Source organism: Colletotrichum siamense, assembly GCF_013390195.1.
Source record: "Colletotrichum siamense strain Cg363 chromosome Unknown KSG_Cg363_contig03, whole genome shotgun sequence".
Taxonomy (NCBI): Eukaryota; Fungi; Ascomycota; class Sordariomycetes; order Glomerellales; family Glomerellaceae; genus Colletotrichum; species Colletotrichum siamense.
In genome coordinates this window covers 4055478-4069284 of record NW_023501016.1, presented here as the reverse complement: position 1 = coordinate 4069284, position 13807 = coordinate 4055478, and the positions used below count along the sequence as shown (strand labels likewise).

The 13807-nt window shown below is 55.4% G+C and overlaps 4 protein-coding genes across 4 annotated transcripts; 2 read left to right on the top strand and 2 right to left on the bottom strand.

Annotated features, from left to right (window-relative positions):
* Positions 1-1342: 1342 nt before the first annotated feature.
* Positions 1343-5144, top strand: ubp21 (Ubiquitin carboxyl-terminal hydrolase 21; the record flags this gene model as incomplete). Its single annotated transcript, XM_036636912.1, has 7 exons — positions 1343-1469; positions 1524-1671; positions 1728-2187; positions 2237-4438; positions 4487-4804; positions 4854-4983; positions 5035-5144. The coding sequence occupies 7 exons, from the start codon at positions 1343-1345 to the stop codon at positions 5142-5144; spliced, it is 3495 nt and encodes a 1164-aa protein (XP_036497332.1).
* Positions 5145-5734: 590 nt separating this feature from the next.
* tim22 (Mitochondrial import inner membrane translocase subunit tim22) lies at positions 5735-6401 on the top strand (the record flags this gene model as incomplete). The annotated part of the gene is made up of 3 exons (XM_036636911.1): positions 5735-5815; positions 5874-5969; positions 6045-6401. 3 exons carry the CDS (start codon positions 5735-5737, stop codon positions 6399-6401), a joined length of 534 nt encoding a protein of 177 aa, XP_036497333.1.
* A 608-nt stretch (positions 6402-7009) lies between these two features.
* Positions 7010-8693, bottom strand: CGCS363_v005061 (putative glycosidase; the record flags this gene model as incomplete). Its single annotated transcript, XM_036636910.1, has 4 exons — positions 7010-7780; positions 7839-7885; positions 7944-7997; positions 8069-8693. 4 exons carry the CDS (start codon positions 8691-8693, stop codon positions 7010-7012), a joined length of 1497 nt encoding a protein of 498 aa, XP_036497334.1.
* Positions 8694-11968: 3275 nt separating this feature from the next.
* On the bottom strand, positions 11969-13753 carry prp45 (Pre-mRNA-processing protein 45; the record flags this gene model as incomplete). The annotated part of the gene is made up of 2 exons (XM_036636909.1): positions 11969-12136; positions 12194-13753. The coding sequence occupies 2 exons, from the start codon at positions 13751-13753 to the stop codon at positions 11969-11971; spliced, it is 1728 nt and encodes a 575-aa protein (XP_036497335.1).
* Positions 13754-13807: the final 54 nt, after the last annotated feature.

Sequence of the window (13807 nt, the reverse complement as noted above, 5' to 3'; positions counted from 1 at the left end):
TACGCACTGCAGTGAATGCACAGAGATGGGCTTCCTTGCTCATGGATGGCAGCGTGGAGTTGAGAGGTGAGCCCAGCCAGGCGGGCATAAAAAAGGTCCTACTGGCTGGGCTGATCTCTTGACAGCGGGGCAATGCCCTCGACGACGATTCCTCCGGTATCCACTTTTGTCAAGGCTGAACCACCATCGTAACCCGTTTCCTTAACAGGCGATACCTTTCTCCAAGTCTCCATCGCAGTCCCCGTCCCGTCTCCATCGAGCTGCCTCTCACACTTCACTGACACTGGAGGAAGAGGATCAAGCAAATCAACTGTACGGGCTGCTCTCTGTCGCGGCACTACACACTGCGCCCTCTCCAACTTATTTTTTTTTTTCCTTCTCCTTCCCTGCTCCACGACGACTGGATTTCCGCAGAGGCAGTGCTCAAGCTCAGTGTCTAGTCACGTACTCTGCATCTCCCTCACTGGACGAAGGAGGGCTGACTGGTAAATCGCCTCGAACTCGTCAACCTGTCTCGTGCCTGCTGCCCCCCCGCGGCCAGATCCCACCATTTGCGTCAGTACTGTAGGTACCTGCCCGCCAGACCTCTACCGACCGACGCAGACCGACCGTCGACACGCTGCTTGCTGCTCACACCTAGACCGACCCAAGCAAGGTGAGGTACCTTAGGTTACCTACCGTACCAGACAGCCAGGCCAAGGTCTTGCCTCGCCCGCCTCCACCTCCTGGTCGTGGCTGCAATTCATGCAACTACTCTTGCCTCGCCGACACCAACCCCAACGCTGATTCCTTCTCACCAAGACACCATTGCTCCTTGCACCCGCCGTGCCCGTGTCTTTGAACGCAGCCTGCCGGCTACCTTCCATCACCCGCTGCCCGCCTGCCCTTCGCGGCTCCTACTTCGTCATCGAGGCAGCACTGGCGCGAATCGCTGTCTAGCTGTACTTTCCTGGCTTTGGCCCCGGCCCTGGCACTGGCAGCGACATTGTGCATCCTCTTGCACACCACAGTTGTAGACCATGGTAAGCCTCGACAACCACTCACTTGCCATTCAGCCCCTCTTTCCCTTGCCCGATTGTTTCTCGCCTCCGTTCTTTGAGCTTCCCGTCTGCTGAGTCCGCCCTCGTCGCTGCAATCTCCCCTCGGCACGTCCCATGTGCTTCACCTGCTTTTCACCCCACCATCCTCCAAAGTCCAAGCCCACAAGCTGCTCGGCCATCCTCTCCAGACAGACATCACTCCCACCCGTCGCCTAATTTACCATACCGCCAAGCCTGCATTGAGCTAACCCTCATCGCTACCGACACAGAGCTATAACAACGACATACACTCGCCGAACGAGATGGTGGTGGACACCGACGAATACGTCGGCGGCCCCGACTCCGAGAAGGAGCCCATCGCCATCATCAACCCAGACAATCTCGACAATGAGGTAGAACAGCTCCAAGACCTGCCCTTAGCCACCGACTGTGAGATCACCCAATCCTCTGCCGACACACCTTGCCCCGGCTAACTCGGACCAGATGAGGCCATGAAAGATGTCATCTTCCCACCACTTCTTGAAGAGCCCCGCATCCTCGAAGATGTCCATCACACATGGACCGTGGAGTCCTGGAGGTCAATGTCCAAGAAAGAACATGGTCCCGTCTTTGAAGCCGGTGGCTACCCATGGTATGCTTCTACTCCCCGTCGCATCTCGCATCAATCTAGCTAACCACCCTCCATAGGCGTATCTTGCTCTTCCCGCACGGCAATAACGTTGATCAGTGCTCCATCTACCTCGAGCATGGATTCGAGCCGACTCAGATACCCGAGAACTGGAGCTGCTGTGTGCAGTTCGCTTTGGTGCTATGGAACCCGAACGACCCGAAATTATATACCCATCACTGTGCTCACCATCGCTTCACCAAAGAGGAGTCTGATTGGGGATTTACTCGATTCCTGGAGCTTCGCAAGATGTTCAATGTTCCCTGGGAGTCAGGCAACCGACCATTGTGCGAGAACGAGACGGCCAACATCACGGCATACGTTCGCATCGTCGAAGACGAGACGGGAGTTCTCTGGCACAACTTCAACAACTACGACTCCAAGAAGGAAACCGGCTATGTCGGTCTGCGCAACCAAGGTGCCACGTGCTACCTCAACTCTCTCCTCCAATCTTTGTATTTTACCAACGCATTCCGAAAAGTAGAGTCGCAAATGTCCCACCCCATGGGTATCAAGCTAACAAACATAGGCGATTTACGAAATCCCTACGCAAGAAGAAGAGAGCATGAGCAACAGTGCATACACACTCCAGCGTCTTTTCTACCAGCTCCAAACCTCCGAGACCGCTGTCGGAACCAATGAACTGACCAAATCTTTCGGGTGGGAAACGCGACACATTTTTGAACAGCAAGATGTTCAAGAGCTGTCGCGTAAGCTCATGGAACGCATGGAGGAGAAGATGAAGGGCACGCCAGCTGAACATGTTCTCCCTCAGATGTTCAGCGGTAAGATCAAGACCTACATCTCGTGCATCAACGTCGACTACGAGTCTAGCCGTATCGAGGACTTTTGGGATATTCAGCTGAACGTGAGCGGAAACAAGAACCTCTTGGAGAGTTTCCAGGACTATGTTCAGGTGGAGAAGATGGACGGCGAGAACCAGTACTTTGCCGGCGACGAGTTCAAGCTTCAGGATGCCAACAAGGGTGTGATCTTCCAGAGCTTCCCCAACGTCCTCCACCTGCAGCTCAAGCGATTCGAGTACGATATTCAACGCGACACGATGATGAAGATCAATGACCGATACGAGTTCCCCGAGCACTTCGATGCGTCCCCTTACCTGTCCGAAGACGCTGACAGGTCGGAGTCTTGGGAGTACCAACTGCACGGTGTACTTGTTCACAGTGGTGATCTCAACGCTGGCCACTACTATGCCTTCCTCAAGCCTGAAAAGGATGGATGGTTCTACAAGTACGACGACGACAAGGTCACGAAGGCTACAATGCGTGAGGTCTTGGAGGAGAACTTTGGCGGAGAGTACAAGACCAGCCCCAACGCCTACCTCCGTGCCCCCATGCAGAAGAAGACTCCAGTTCTGCGCCAGAACAGCGCTTACATGTTGGTGTATATTCGCAAAACCCGCCTCGACAACATTCTTTGCCCTGTCACCAAGGACGACATTCCTATGCATCTCCGAACCAGGATTGAGGAGGAAACCGCCCTCAGAGAGGCGAAGCGCAAAGAAAAGGAGGAGCAGCATCTTTACATTGGTGTTAAGGTCATCACGGAGCAGAGCTTCCAGAAGCATGGCGGCACGGATCTGACCTCATTTGAGCCGGACCAAGCCGAGACAGAGGCCGCCCCCCGCTCCTACAGGGTACTTCGTCAGTCTGCGATGGAAGAGCTGGTAGCGACGATTGCGAAGGATATTGACGAAGATCCCCGCAAGATCCGACTGTGGATTATGGTCAACCGCCAGAACAAGACGATTCGTCCCGATCAACCCATCATGGATCTTCGCCCTACGGTGGAGGAGACCTTCCAGAGGGCTGCCGCGCACCGGGACCAGTCCTTGAGAGTTTGGGCCGAGGTCGCCGAGGAGACTACACCTGAAGGCGAAGCAATCTGGCCGACTTATCAAAGCCAGCTCAACGGGGTTGTTGTAAAGAACGATTTGATCCTACTCTTCCTCAAGCACTTCGATGTCGAAGAGCAGTCATTGAACGGCATCGGCCACGTCTATATTAGTAAGGAGAAGAAGGTCGAGGAGCTGGTGCCGATCATTATGAAGAAGATGGGCTGGGGCGACAAGCTGCCGTCCGATGAGAAGATCTCACTGTGGGAGGAGATCAAGCCAACCATGATCGAGGCTTTGAAGGCTAAGCAGTCTCTCAAAGCCGCAGAGCTACAGGACGGTGACATCATTTGCTTCCAAAAAACCACTGAGCGCAAGAGTGATAAGAACATTCTGGAGAAGCATCTGGGGTTGGGCGATAAGGACAAGCAAACACCAGAGCAGCCAGTCAAGAAATCGGACCGGTTTGACGACGCGCGGGAATACTACGACTTCCTGCACAACAAGAAGACTGTCAAATTCCACGCGCACCCGACACGTTGCAACGCCGAAAAGTACCAGCCTTTCGAGCTGGTTCTGAACTCCAAAATCACTTACGACATGCTCTCAGAACGCGTCGCCGACAGAATAGGTGTACCGGCCACTCACATTCGCTTCTGGACCGTCAACTCGGCCACGGGAAACCCCAAGACGACCGTCAAGCGCGGCGTCAATCAGAGCTTACAACTCATCCTCAACCCTTCAGGTTACAACCAACTTAGCACAAGCCAAAGGACAGATGCTTTCTATTTCGAAGTCCTGGACATGAGCTTGGCTGAGTTGGACACCAAGAAGAGTATCAAGATTACGTGGCTCAGCGAAGGCATCACGAAAGAGGTGAGACAATTTTCAAAGAGTGCTGTGCGAGACGCTGACCCTAAATAGGACCAATACGATCTCCTTGTCGCCAAGAATGGCAACATTGAGGACCTCATTCAGGTCTTGGTCAAGAAGGCGGGTATCCCAGAGGAAGCTGAAGGAGGCCGCATCCGGGTGTATGAGACCAGCAGTCACAAGTTCTATCGTGAACTCCCGCGGGACTACCCTGTTATCAGCATGAACGACTACACGAATGTCTACGCCGAGAGAGTTCCTGAAGAAGAGGCCAACGAGGAAGAGGCGAACAACTTCATTCAAGTGTTCCACTTCCAGAATGAGCCGAACAGAGTCCACGGCATTCCGTTCAAATTCTTGCTCATTGAGGTACGCGTCACCTGATTTATTTATTGAATTTGATGCTAATATAATACAGAGCGAACCGTTTGCGGAAACCAAAAAGCGTCTCGAGAAGAGGACTGGCTTCAAGGGCAAGAGCTTCGAGAAGATCAAGTTTGCGGTGGTTAAGAGATCGCACTTCTCCAAGCCACAATACCTTCAGGATGGTAAGAAAGCTGATTGCCTTTGCTTGTGATTGTGATTCTGACACTAGGCAGACGACGTACTCTGGGACATTGCGACAAACGACGACGACTTCCTCGGCCTGGACCATGTTGACCGGACGAGAACACTTAGGAACGGTGTTGGCGACCTGTTTTTGCGGTAAACGTTTCCTCTTGCTGCAGAATTGGATGCCCATGAAACAGGTTGAAGTTATTAGAATCACGTCCGATGCTGCATCTCGGGGTGGTATCGATAAACTGCAGTCAATTATGGCTGGAACGGAAGTTGGAGCCGAAGACGGGCAGGATTGGTCTCAACTCTTACTTTGACCAATAGGCATTCATATGATAGGCCGAGCGGGGTCATTGCGGGCGATTCATTCCGTGCCCACGCGATAGAGGCAGACTTCTTGTAGCTCATTTTAAGACGTTGAAACGAGTGTTGTTCAGCACGAGTGATGATGTTGTGTTTACTGATTTGGGCGACGCACGGAGAATGTCCGGAGGGACCCCACCAACTTCGGGAGGGACCGGTCGGAGGCCGGTCGGAGAAGCACGTGCCACTGAGTCCAAATCCGATAAGATAAGAAATTTATCTTTTGCCATCGAGAACGCTGAGTGGTTTGCTGCGGCAGAATTTTGGTGATCCGTCAACTCCCGCGAACCTCGTCTTCCACGCGTCGCGATCGCATTCAATTATCGCGCTTCGAGCAACGTCCCTCCCTACCGCGAAATATCGATCGATCTATTCATCATGAGTTTCCCCGGTGTTGGCCCTCAGGCGGGATCGCCAGCCGATGCGGCAATGGGTCCCTCGGATCCGCAGATGGCAGCTGTACGTGTGGACATTTGCGCAAATGTGAGAGGAGCAAAGCACTGACGAGCCGTTATAGATGCAGAATTTCATGGAGAACTGCTGGACCAAGAGCGTCATGTCTGGTGTGATGGGATTCGGCATGGGTGGATTGTTTGGCATGTTCATGGCCTCCGTAAGCTCCCCTCCCCGCAGTCACCTCCCTGAGCTGCCTTTACGAGACCAAGAAACTCACACGAAGACGCAATAGATGTCCTACGACACGCCCTTCCACACGGCCACGATCGACGGCAAGCCGACGACGACGCCCATCGCGGAGCTGCCGCTGCGGCAGCAGCTGCGGGTGGGGTTCAAGGACATGGGGACGCGGTCGTACAGCATGGCCAAGAACTTTGGCAAGGTGGGCGCGCTGTTCGCGGGTATCGAGTGCGGGATCGAGGGGCTGCGGGCCAAGAACGACCTGGGCAACGGCGTGGCGGCGGGGTGCCTGACGGGCGGGATCCTGGCCAAGAACGCGGGGCCGCAGGCGGCGCTGGGCGGGTGCGTTGCGTTTGCGGCGTTCAGCGCGGCGATTGATGCGTACATGAGGAGTCCGAAGGACGAGTAGATGGGTGGTATTGGGAGTGTATGAAAAAGGGGGTTGGTGGTGGTGGCTTCAACATTGTTTGCATTGCATGGCGTTCAAGGGGAGCCTCTTCGGGATAGAGGCTTCGACGGGGGGAGGGATGATAGACTTCAAGGGACCTCTCCACTTTGACTTTTTTTTCTTTCCCCGGGCTGTGGCAGGCAGCATTTCTTGTATGATGATGGGTTGGGACCAAAACCTCCTCACTTTCGGCGTGTATATCATGTCACATGGCAGCACGAGGTTCTGGCCGCGAGAAGTGAATTGTAATATATAGACACAAGACCATTCTAGACATTAAGTCCGCAGCCATTCTGAAATGGTGAAAGAACTATGAACTTTTGATGTAGGACTTTTGCGTCCCCCCTTTTTGGTCTTATATGTAGAAAATCTCTGCCTCTCGAGTGTAAAACCACAAGAATGTTCGAAAGGCTCGCTCGCTCATTGAAAGTCAAAAGGTCATTGATCGCCCGTCCGGTACGATCATTTTGGCCACCGGTAACCTGCCTCGGTGGCAATCATCTCATGCTTTATATAGACAAACAGTGTTTTTCAGTATGAACATGTTCCTTTTTTGTAAGTCTAACACATCACGAAGCTGAGTAGAACTTGAAGGTTCCAAACTCCCAGTACGCCGTCTCAAAGGCGCTGGGGTTGTTGGCCTGAAAGTCGGAGCAGCTCGTGCCGCCGCAGCCCGAGTCGGCGTACTTGGCCTCGACGAGCGAGCCGCAGACGTCAATGTTGATGATGAGCGACTGGTTCTTGAAGTGCGACGACATGTCGCAAGACGTGTTGGGGAAGTCGGCGAGGGCCTCGCCCCAGGCGCTCGGGTCCGGCGAGCTGTTCGTGATGTCGGACGGCGCGCTGGAGCGGGCGAACTGCCACACGCGGATGCCCTCCTCGCGCCACTCCATGGCCATGTAGCCGCCGCCGCCCTTGTTGAAGGCGGCACCGTACGAGGAGGTGGTGCCCTCGACGCCGCAGCCGGCGTTGGAGTTTGTCGAGTTCTTGCAGTCGGTCTCGAGGACGCTGCCCGTCTGCTTGCGCTTGACGTCCATCTTGCAGCCCGAGGTGGTGTGCAGCGTCATCTGGTTGCCGTCGGTGCCCTGGTTGATGGCCTCCATGACGTCGATCTCGCCGTAGTCGGGCCAGTTGTTGGGGTCCGAGAACCATAGCGCTGGCCAGGAGGCGCACCCGTACGGGGTGTGCTTGACGTCGAAGACGAAGAGACCCTTGTTGTACTGCGTCTTGGACTCGACGCGGACGGAGAAGCGGCCGGTCGAAGCATCCGGGGTGGAGCTATTGCCGGTGGTGCTGTCGACACGGAGCACCGCTGTGTCGGAAGTGGCATACGTCAGGTTCTTTTTTGGCTGGGGTTCAGTTTGATGTTGCGCCAAGTAGGAGTGGTGATGAATGTACCCGTGATGCTGCCTCAGCTGAGCCGACGTAGTGAACCATTCCTCCCGCTGTCGGGCTCAGTTAGTATGCTGCTGCGTCAGGCAGTCGAGTGTGAGTAGAACACACTTGGGTCATATGTGTTGAAGTAGTTGAACTTGTCAAAAAAGTCCTCTCCAGAGTCTGTGTTGGGGTTTCCAATTTTCATCAGTCGGGGATTTCTGGTGAGGAGTCCTCGCATGGTTGATCCGTACATGTGTCACTCAGCGTATACGACAGCTTGGAGTAGTCTGGGTATCGATTGGCGTTGGCCTGGGTGACGGCGACGGCGACAATGATAACGATGAGAATGATGATGGCGGCACTAACACCGGCCCAGATACGCTTCGTCCACCCCCGGGGATCCCACCACGCGGTGGCGGGCTTCTGGGCGAGGCGCTCGTTTGAAAAACCGTATTCGCCCATGATGTTGTAAGTCGAGTCGTTCATTGAGTCCGGGTACGGGGAGAATCCCCTGGGCCAGTCTGGGGTCTTTATCTCGTCTCGAAAAAGTGGATGCACCAGGACCTTTGGGGGGACGACGAGAATCTCCGCAAAAGGTTTCGCCTTATTGGGCGAGGCGATGAACGAGTGTGGCTGCGCCACGAAGGCACTCGGGGGAGGAGGAGGGCGTTGAGGTTTCTTCAGGCCATGTTGACCGGGCCATGTTGCGGCAGCGCGAGGCCTCGGGCCCGGTGTGGGGGTGGGAAGTAGCGGTTCTAGATCGAGGGCGACGGCTCTTGATTTGCGTTTTGGCCTGGGAATGACAGGTTTCGGGCCCTTCCAGTATTCGAACGGAGTGTAGCCGAGTGATGAGTTTGGCCCCAGATTTGGAACCATCGTCTTCAAGCTGATACGCTCCCCGATTTAAAATCAGAGCGTCCGACGATTACGCCTATCATACGTACTACGTACGCGTGTACGTTGCTGGTGGTGGATCGCTCTAACAACCTGGGCCCAATGGGACTAGTCCAGTTGCCCGACTCCAAGTGTGTCTGCAGGGGATGCCGATACGTCTCGCATCAGGGGGGAACTGTGAAGAGCGCGCTGCTGTGAGTCTAAGGCGCGGGATTCTCGTATTATTGAGCCAGCTTTCGGGCTAGTATAATATGGCGTGGTATGCCGGGGGGATGAACCGTGGCTCGGTGAGCGCGGGCAACGATGGAGATATGATATGGGTACTTTGGACGGGTTTGGTGTGGTAGCTGAATGTGAAAGCGGCGCAGTCCTCGCAGAGGCATGAAATGAAATTATGGAGAGATATTAAAATGGAAGGTAGTGTAAACGCCCGGTACCAAAATTAACGACGACGAGAAGAGATGAGGGAACAGAGAAAACCCAAGATAAACCGGAGGTGGGCAGACCGGAAAGAAATAAGCATCGTCGTGGGCTCCTCCGTCAAAGACACGACAAAGTTCGCCGCCGAGGCCACGACGCGGGGGGCAGAGACATGATACAAGGTGCCCAACAAGTAACCGCCAACTTGGCAATTGAGCTTCAGCAGTGCGTCCGAGGTATGGGTGATACCCTGGACGCTCGCAGATGCCAGGGGTAAGGCATAAGGAAACAAAAGAACGACTGGCACCGCCGCCGGACGCCAAGTTCGGGCTCGGATGCAACTGGATGACGGCGCCGACCACGAGAGCTTCGGGAGCTAGTTTGCAGGTGGTGGTCGTGGTCGTGGAGAGGCCAGACGACAGACACTGCCAGACCACACCAGACAAGACGAGACCAGGCCAGGCATGCCTCGCAGGCTTCTGCAGAGCATTGAGCCAGGGCGGACAGTGACACTCTCTACACGAACCTTGACAGGCCGGGGTTTTGGTGTGTAGTGGACTCAGACCTGAGGTGCATCGCAAAAGTCAAGTCTGTCATGCTGGCCGCTGATGGCTGGCCGGTGCGTCCGGGGTGTCGTGTCTGGGAAGAAGCTTCCTGTTCATGCTTTGGGGCCAGAGACACCTCTCGGGCATGAAGGAAGGGGCAAAAGAGGACAGCGACGGAACATCTGAAGTGGACGTGCAGCACGTCGTTACAGGGTCCTGTCTTGGTCTCTGGAGTGGGATCTTGGTAGAGCGCGGCAGGTAGCGAGGAATGAGAAACATAGATGGGATGGAATGGAGGACTGCCGGCCGGGGTCTTGCTCCCTGGCGGAGTTCTGCTGCTCATCCATCCACTCACTCCACGACTGACTCCACGAGGAGGAACCAAGCTTTTCTTCAGCTGGGCGGGAGGAGGTCAGGTTGACTTCGGCCGGATCTCAGCTTCGCCGTTCGTTCATGGAGATGGAACGGAAAGATGAGAACACCTGCCTCGGCTTGATGTATATCCCTCGGCGAGAGTGTGTGTTGGCTGGCGCCCGGTCAGTGCTACTAGAAAACGAGTCCGAACTGCTGATGCAGGAAGAAGAAGCAAGAGAAAGGCTTGACGTTGAACTCGGATGATGCAGCCGGGCTCGATCGACACTTCATAGCGCCTCAAAGCGCGCCGCCTGCAGGTGCCACACTGCCATGGCGTACGGGGCGAACAGCGCACCTGCGCTAAGGGGCTTGGCGACAGGAGCCAAGTTGGGCGCTGAAGCCAACCGAAGTCTTGGGCCATCAGTCCTGTCTTCCATTCCAGTCTCTCTAAACTCCACCATCAAAAAGTCTCAACGTTGCTCTTGTCTCGCCAGGCACAGGGAAAAGAGAATAAAATAACTCTGAAAAAAAAAAATGGAATAATAAAAACTTACCTGTTAGCTGTCTCCATACTGCGGTAGTTATTGCCCTCTCCTCATGTATCCGCAAGGGCTCCGCCGCATGAATGGACATCAGCCCGCTGACAGAACCCAACATCTCGTGTCGATCTGCGCTTGGAATCCCGCATTCGGATCAGGCTTGACTTGCCCGCTGCCGCTCGTGCAACCAAGAACTCAATGGACCGAAAGAAGGGTCGGGTGAAGGGGAACGCTCACATATGAACCGAGTCGATCAGCTCTCGCAAACCTGGTCTCTACGAGTTGGTGGGCTGAGGCTGCATCGGAACTGCTGGCGAACGCTGCCGAGAAAGCCAAATATCAGAAGCAAGCCTCAAAACTCTGAGTCTCAACTCTCGACTCAGACCAAGCCAACAGCCGCATCTCGATGCCGAACTCCAGAAATTAAGCTTACCAGAATGGCGCACTCTTCTGGCTGGTAAGCTCGCGATGCTTCAGCTGCTGCCAACTTTCCCCATTCTTGACTTCCCCCCTGCCTCGCGCCCTCACCCTCTCGTTCCAATCCACGCTGCTGGAAGTTGGAAAGTGATTGACTAGCATCGTCACATCATCGGCATCGGTTGGTTCTTGGCCAACGATGCTAGAGTCTCCGACCCAGAGCTAAACACAAAAATCAAAAAAAGAGAGAGCGAGAGAGAACCACTACAACTGTTTCAACAAGCCGTCAATCAAGCTACGGACAACAAATATAGGCCGGAACGTCCAATGCTCCATGTCCCACGTTTCCCACCCTGCCTGATCTTCGTCTCAACTTCCCCCCCCTTCAAGCCCCCCAAACCCAACCAACCCCTGCCCGCCTGATGTCTTGACTGTTGCTTCCGAACATTGACGCAGCCAATGACCACCCGCGGCGCCGCCCTCGTCGACCCTGACTGTCACTTGAGCCCGACACACCCAACTCTGACAAGTTTTACCGAACCATCAAGCCTGCCTGTCTGGCACGAACCCGGATCGCCTGGCGAGCATGCCAAAAAAGGGAGAGAAAAAAATGTGTCCGCCTCGTCCGGTTCTCGGCTTTGAGCTTGCTGAGCCAAACGATCCCGCATGAATCTCGAGGCTTTGAAACCGTCAACGTCGCTGCGGACTGGCCAGTCGGCTTTCACCCCTTGCCTCTTCGCCCTAGAACATTGGTTACACCACGCAATCGTCCAATGGTTCTTCGTCTTAGCTCGCACCGACTTCTGTACGGAGCTCATCAAATTCTTTTTCTGCATTATGCTCTCCGCCCTGATTTCTCAACATCGTCGCTGTCTTCACGCGTGCCTTTTTTCCCACCATGCCTCAACGAGTCGCCATCTCGATGGCCGTCTGCGTTCCGCCGCGCCGAACAAGCCTGCTGCCTGGTGCTAGTTCCTGCCCTTTAATCCTCGTCTTCTTCTACACGGGCCCGCTTTGACTGCCGGGATTCTTCGTCATTGAGTCCGTATCCTCTCTTGGACGATGAACTCTGCTCCACCTCGGACAAAAACTTGTCAACGTTGAAGGGGTCTCCCGCGTCCTTTTCGAACTGTACTGGTCCCTCCCTTTCCTGTAAAGCAGACTTGTTAGCTTCCGTATTCACTGCATTACGAGGTGGCATGCTTACCTCGACATCTTCTGTGCCCTTGAATGTTCCCCTGCCGAGGGCCTCGCCGAAGCGGCTGGACTTTTGAATCTTGGCCATCTCCTTGTCGCCCGCAGCCTCATCCTCTTCGTCGTCCATATTGGCCCGAGGGCGGTAGATATTGTTGATGACTTCTTGTGCCGCAAACAGCGGCTTGTCGTAAGGGTTGTCCTCGTTGAAGCCGCTGTCAAAGCCGCTGGTCTGGTTGAAGAGTCTTGAATCGTACATCGTCTCCTTGGACTGAGTGGGTTTCGCAAGGCCGAGCGCAATCTTTTCAGAGATATCCCGGTTTTGCTCCCTGGCCATGACTTGGACCCTCCTCTCGGCTCCCATCCGTGACTGACGTAGCTTCCTTTCCTCCTCGCGCATCCTTTCCTTTCTGGCCCTCTCTCTCTCCCGCACTTCAGAATCCTCTGAGCCGTCAGAGTCTTCCGAGTCAGAGCCGCTGTAGCTGCGCGACCGTGACCTTGACCTTGAGTCGCGTCGACCGGCACCAGCGCGCTCTTCGCGAGCCTTCTGCGCCAGCATTCTCAGGTTTTCCTCCTTTTGCGCCTTCTCCTTCTCCGCAAGTCTCTGCTGCATGGCCGCGCGCTGTCTGACTTCTTCGCGAGCGTGTCTGTCAGCGACGTACAGCGCTTCAGAGAACTGCGCAAATTTGTCGTTGATTGCCACATCCTGGAGACCTCGGCCGTCGGCTGCCAATCTCTTGTCCAGGGGCACTGTGAAACCCTTGGGGTTTTTCCAGTTCGACACTGGCGGGGGTATACGCCAGTCCTCCTGGTCCTTGGCCGTCAGCTTTCGTGGCGGTGATCTCAGGACTGGAGGAGGAGGGCTCGGTGGTCCGCGGGGAATCTTCTTGTGCTTGAACTTCGGGGGCTCCATCGGGTCCCGCTGCCTCTCCACGATCTTCATGATGCGATCTTGCTTCTTGGAATTGTCGCCCATCTGGTTTGCCGGCGTGTATCGCACGAACGTCGGGTCCTTGCGATTTCCAACATTGACGTTCTTGGGCTTCTGCGCCGCCACCGCGCCGCTGACCAACGCTGCCAGTGCATTCTTGGTTTTTTCCGCAGTCGCAGCAACTTCTTCTTCGCTCGGTCGGCTGAGATCGATCTCGCCCGCGTCGGCGCGTTGGCGGAGGGGAATAAGATCCTTAAATGAGGTGTGCACAATTCTGTCCTCGCTGTGGCCCTGACGCGCGATGGCGCCGTAGTCGAGCTTTCCCTCGGCGTCGACCTGAATCGCGAGCGCGTTGCTTGCTGACGCTCCCTTCTTTCCCATATCTTGCGGGTACTGTGCGACCGGAATCTCGGGGAACGCGCCGCCATCGCCAAAGTCTTCGGGGCCTCGAGGGCGCCATCCTGCGCGTTGTCCGTACGGTGGAGGACCGGACCTCTTCAGCACAATCTGGGTCTCGTCGAGCTGGCCGGCGCCTACGATACGCGGGCCGCGTTGCTGAGCGCGTGCTGGAACCTCTTCATCTTCGCCGGTGTACTTGGGTTTCGGGAGGGCCGCGGCCAGAGATGCGGCGATGGAAGCCATGATGGACGACGGCTGGTTCGTGAAGCTATGGTTGAAGAGTTTGGGGGAGATGTC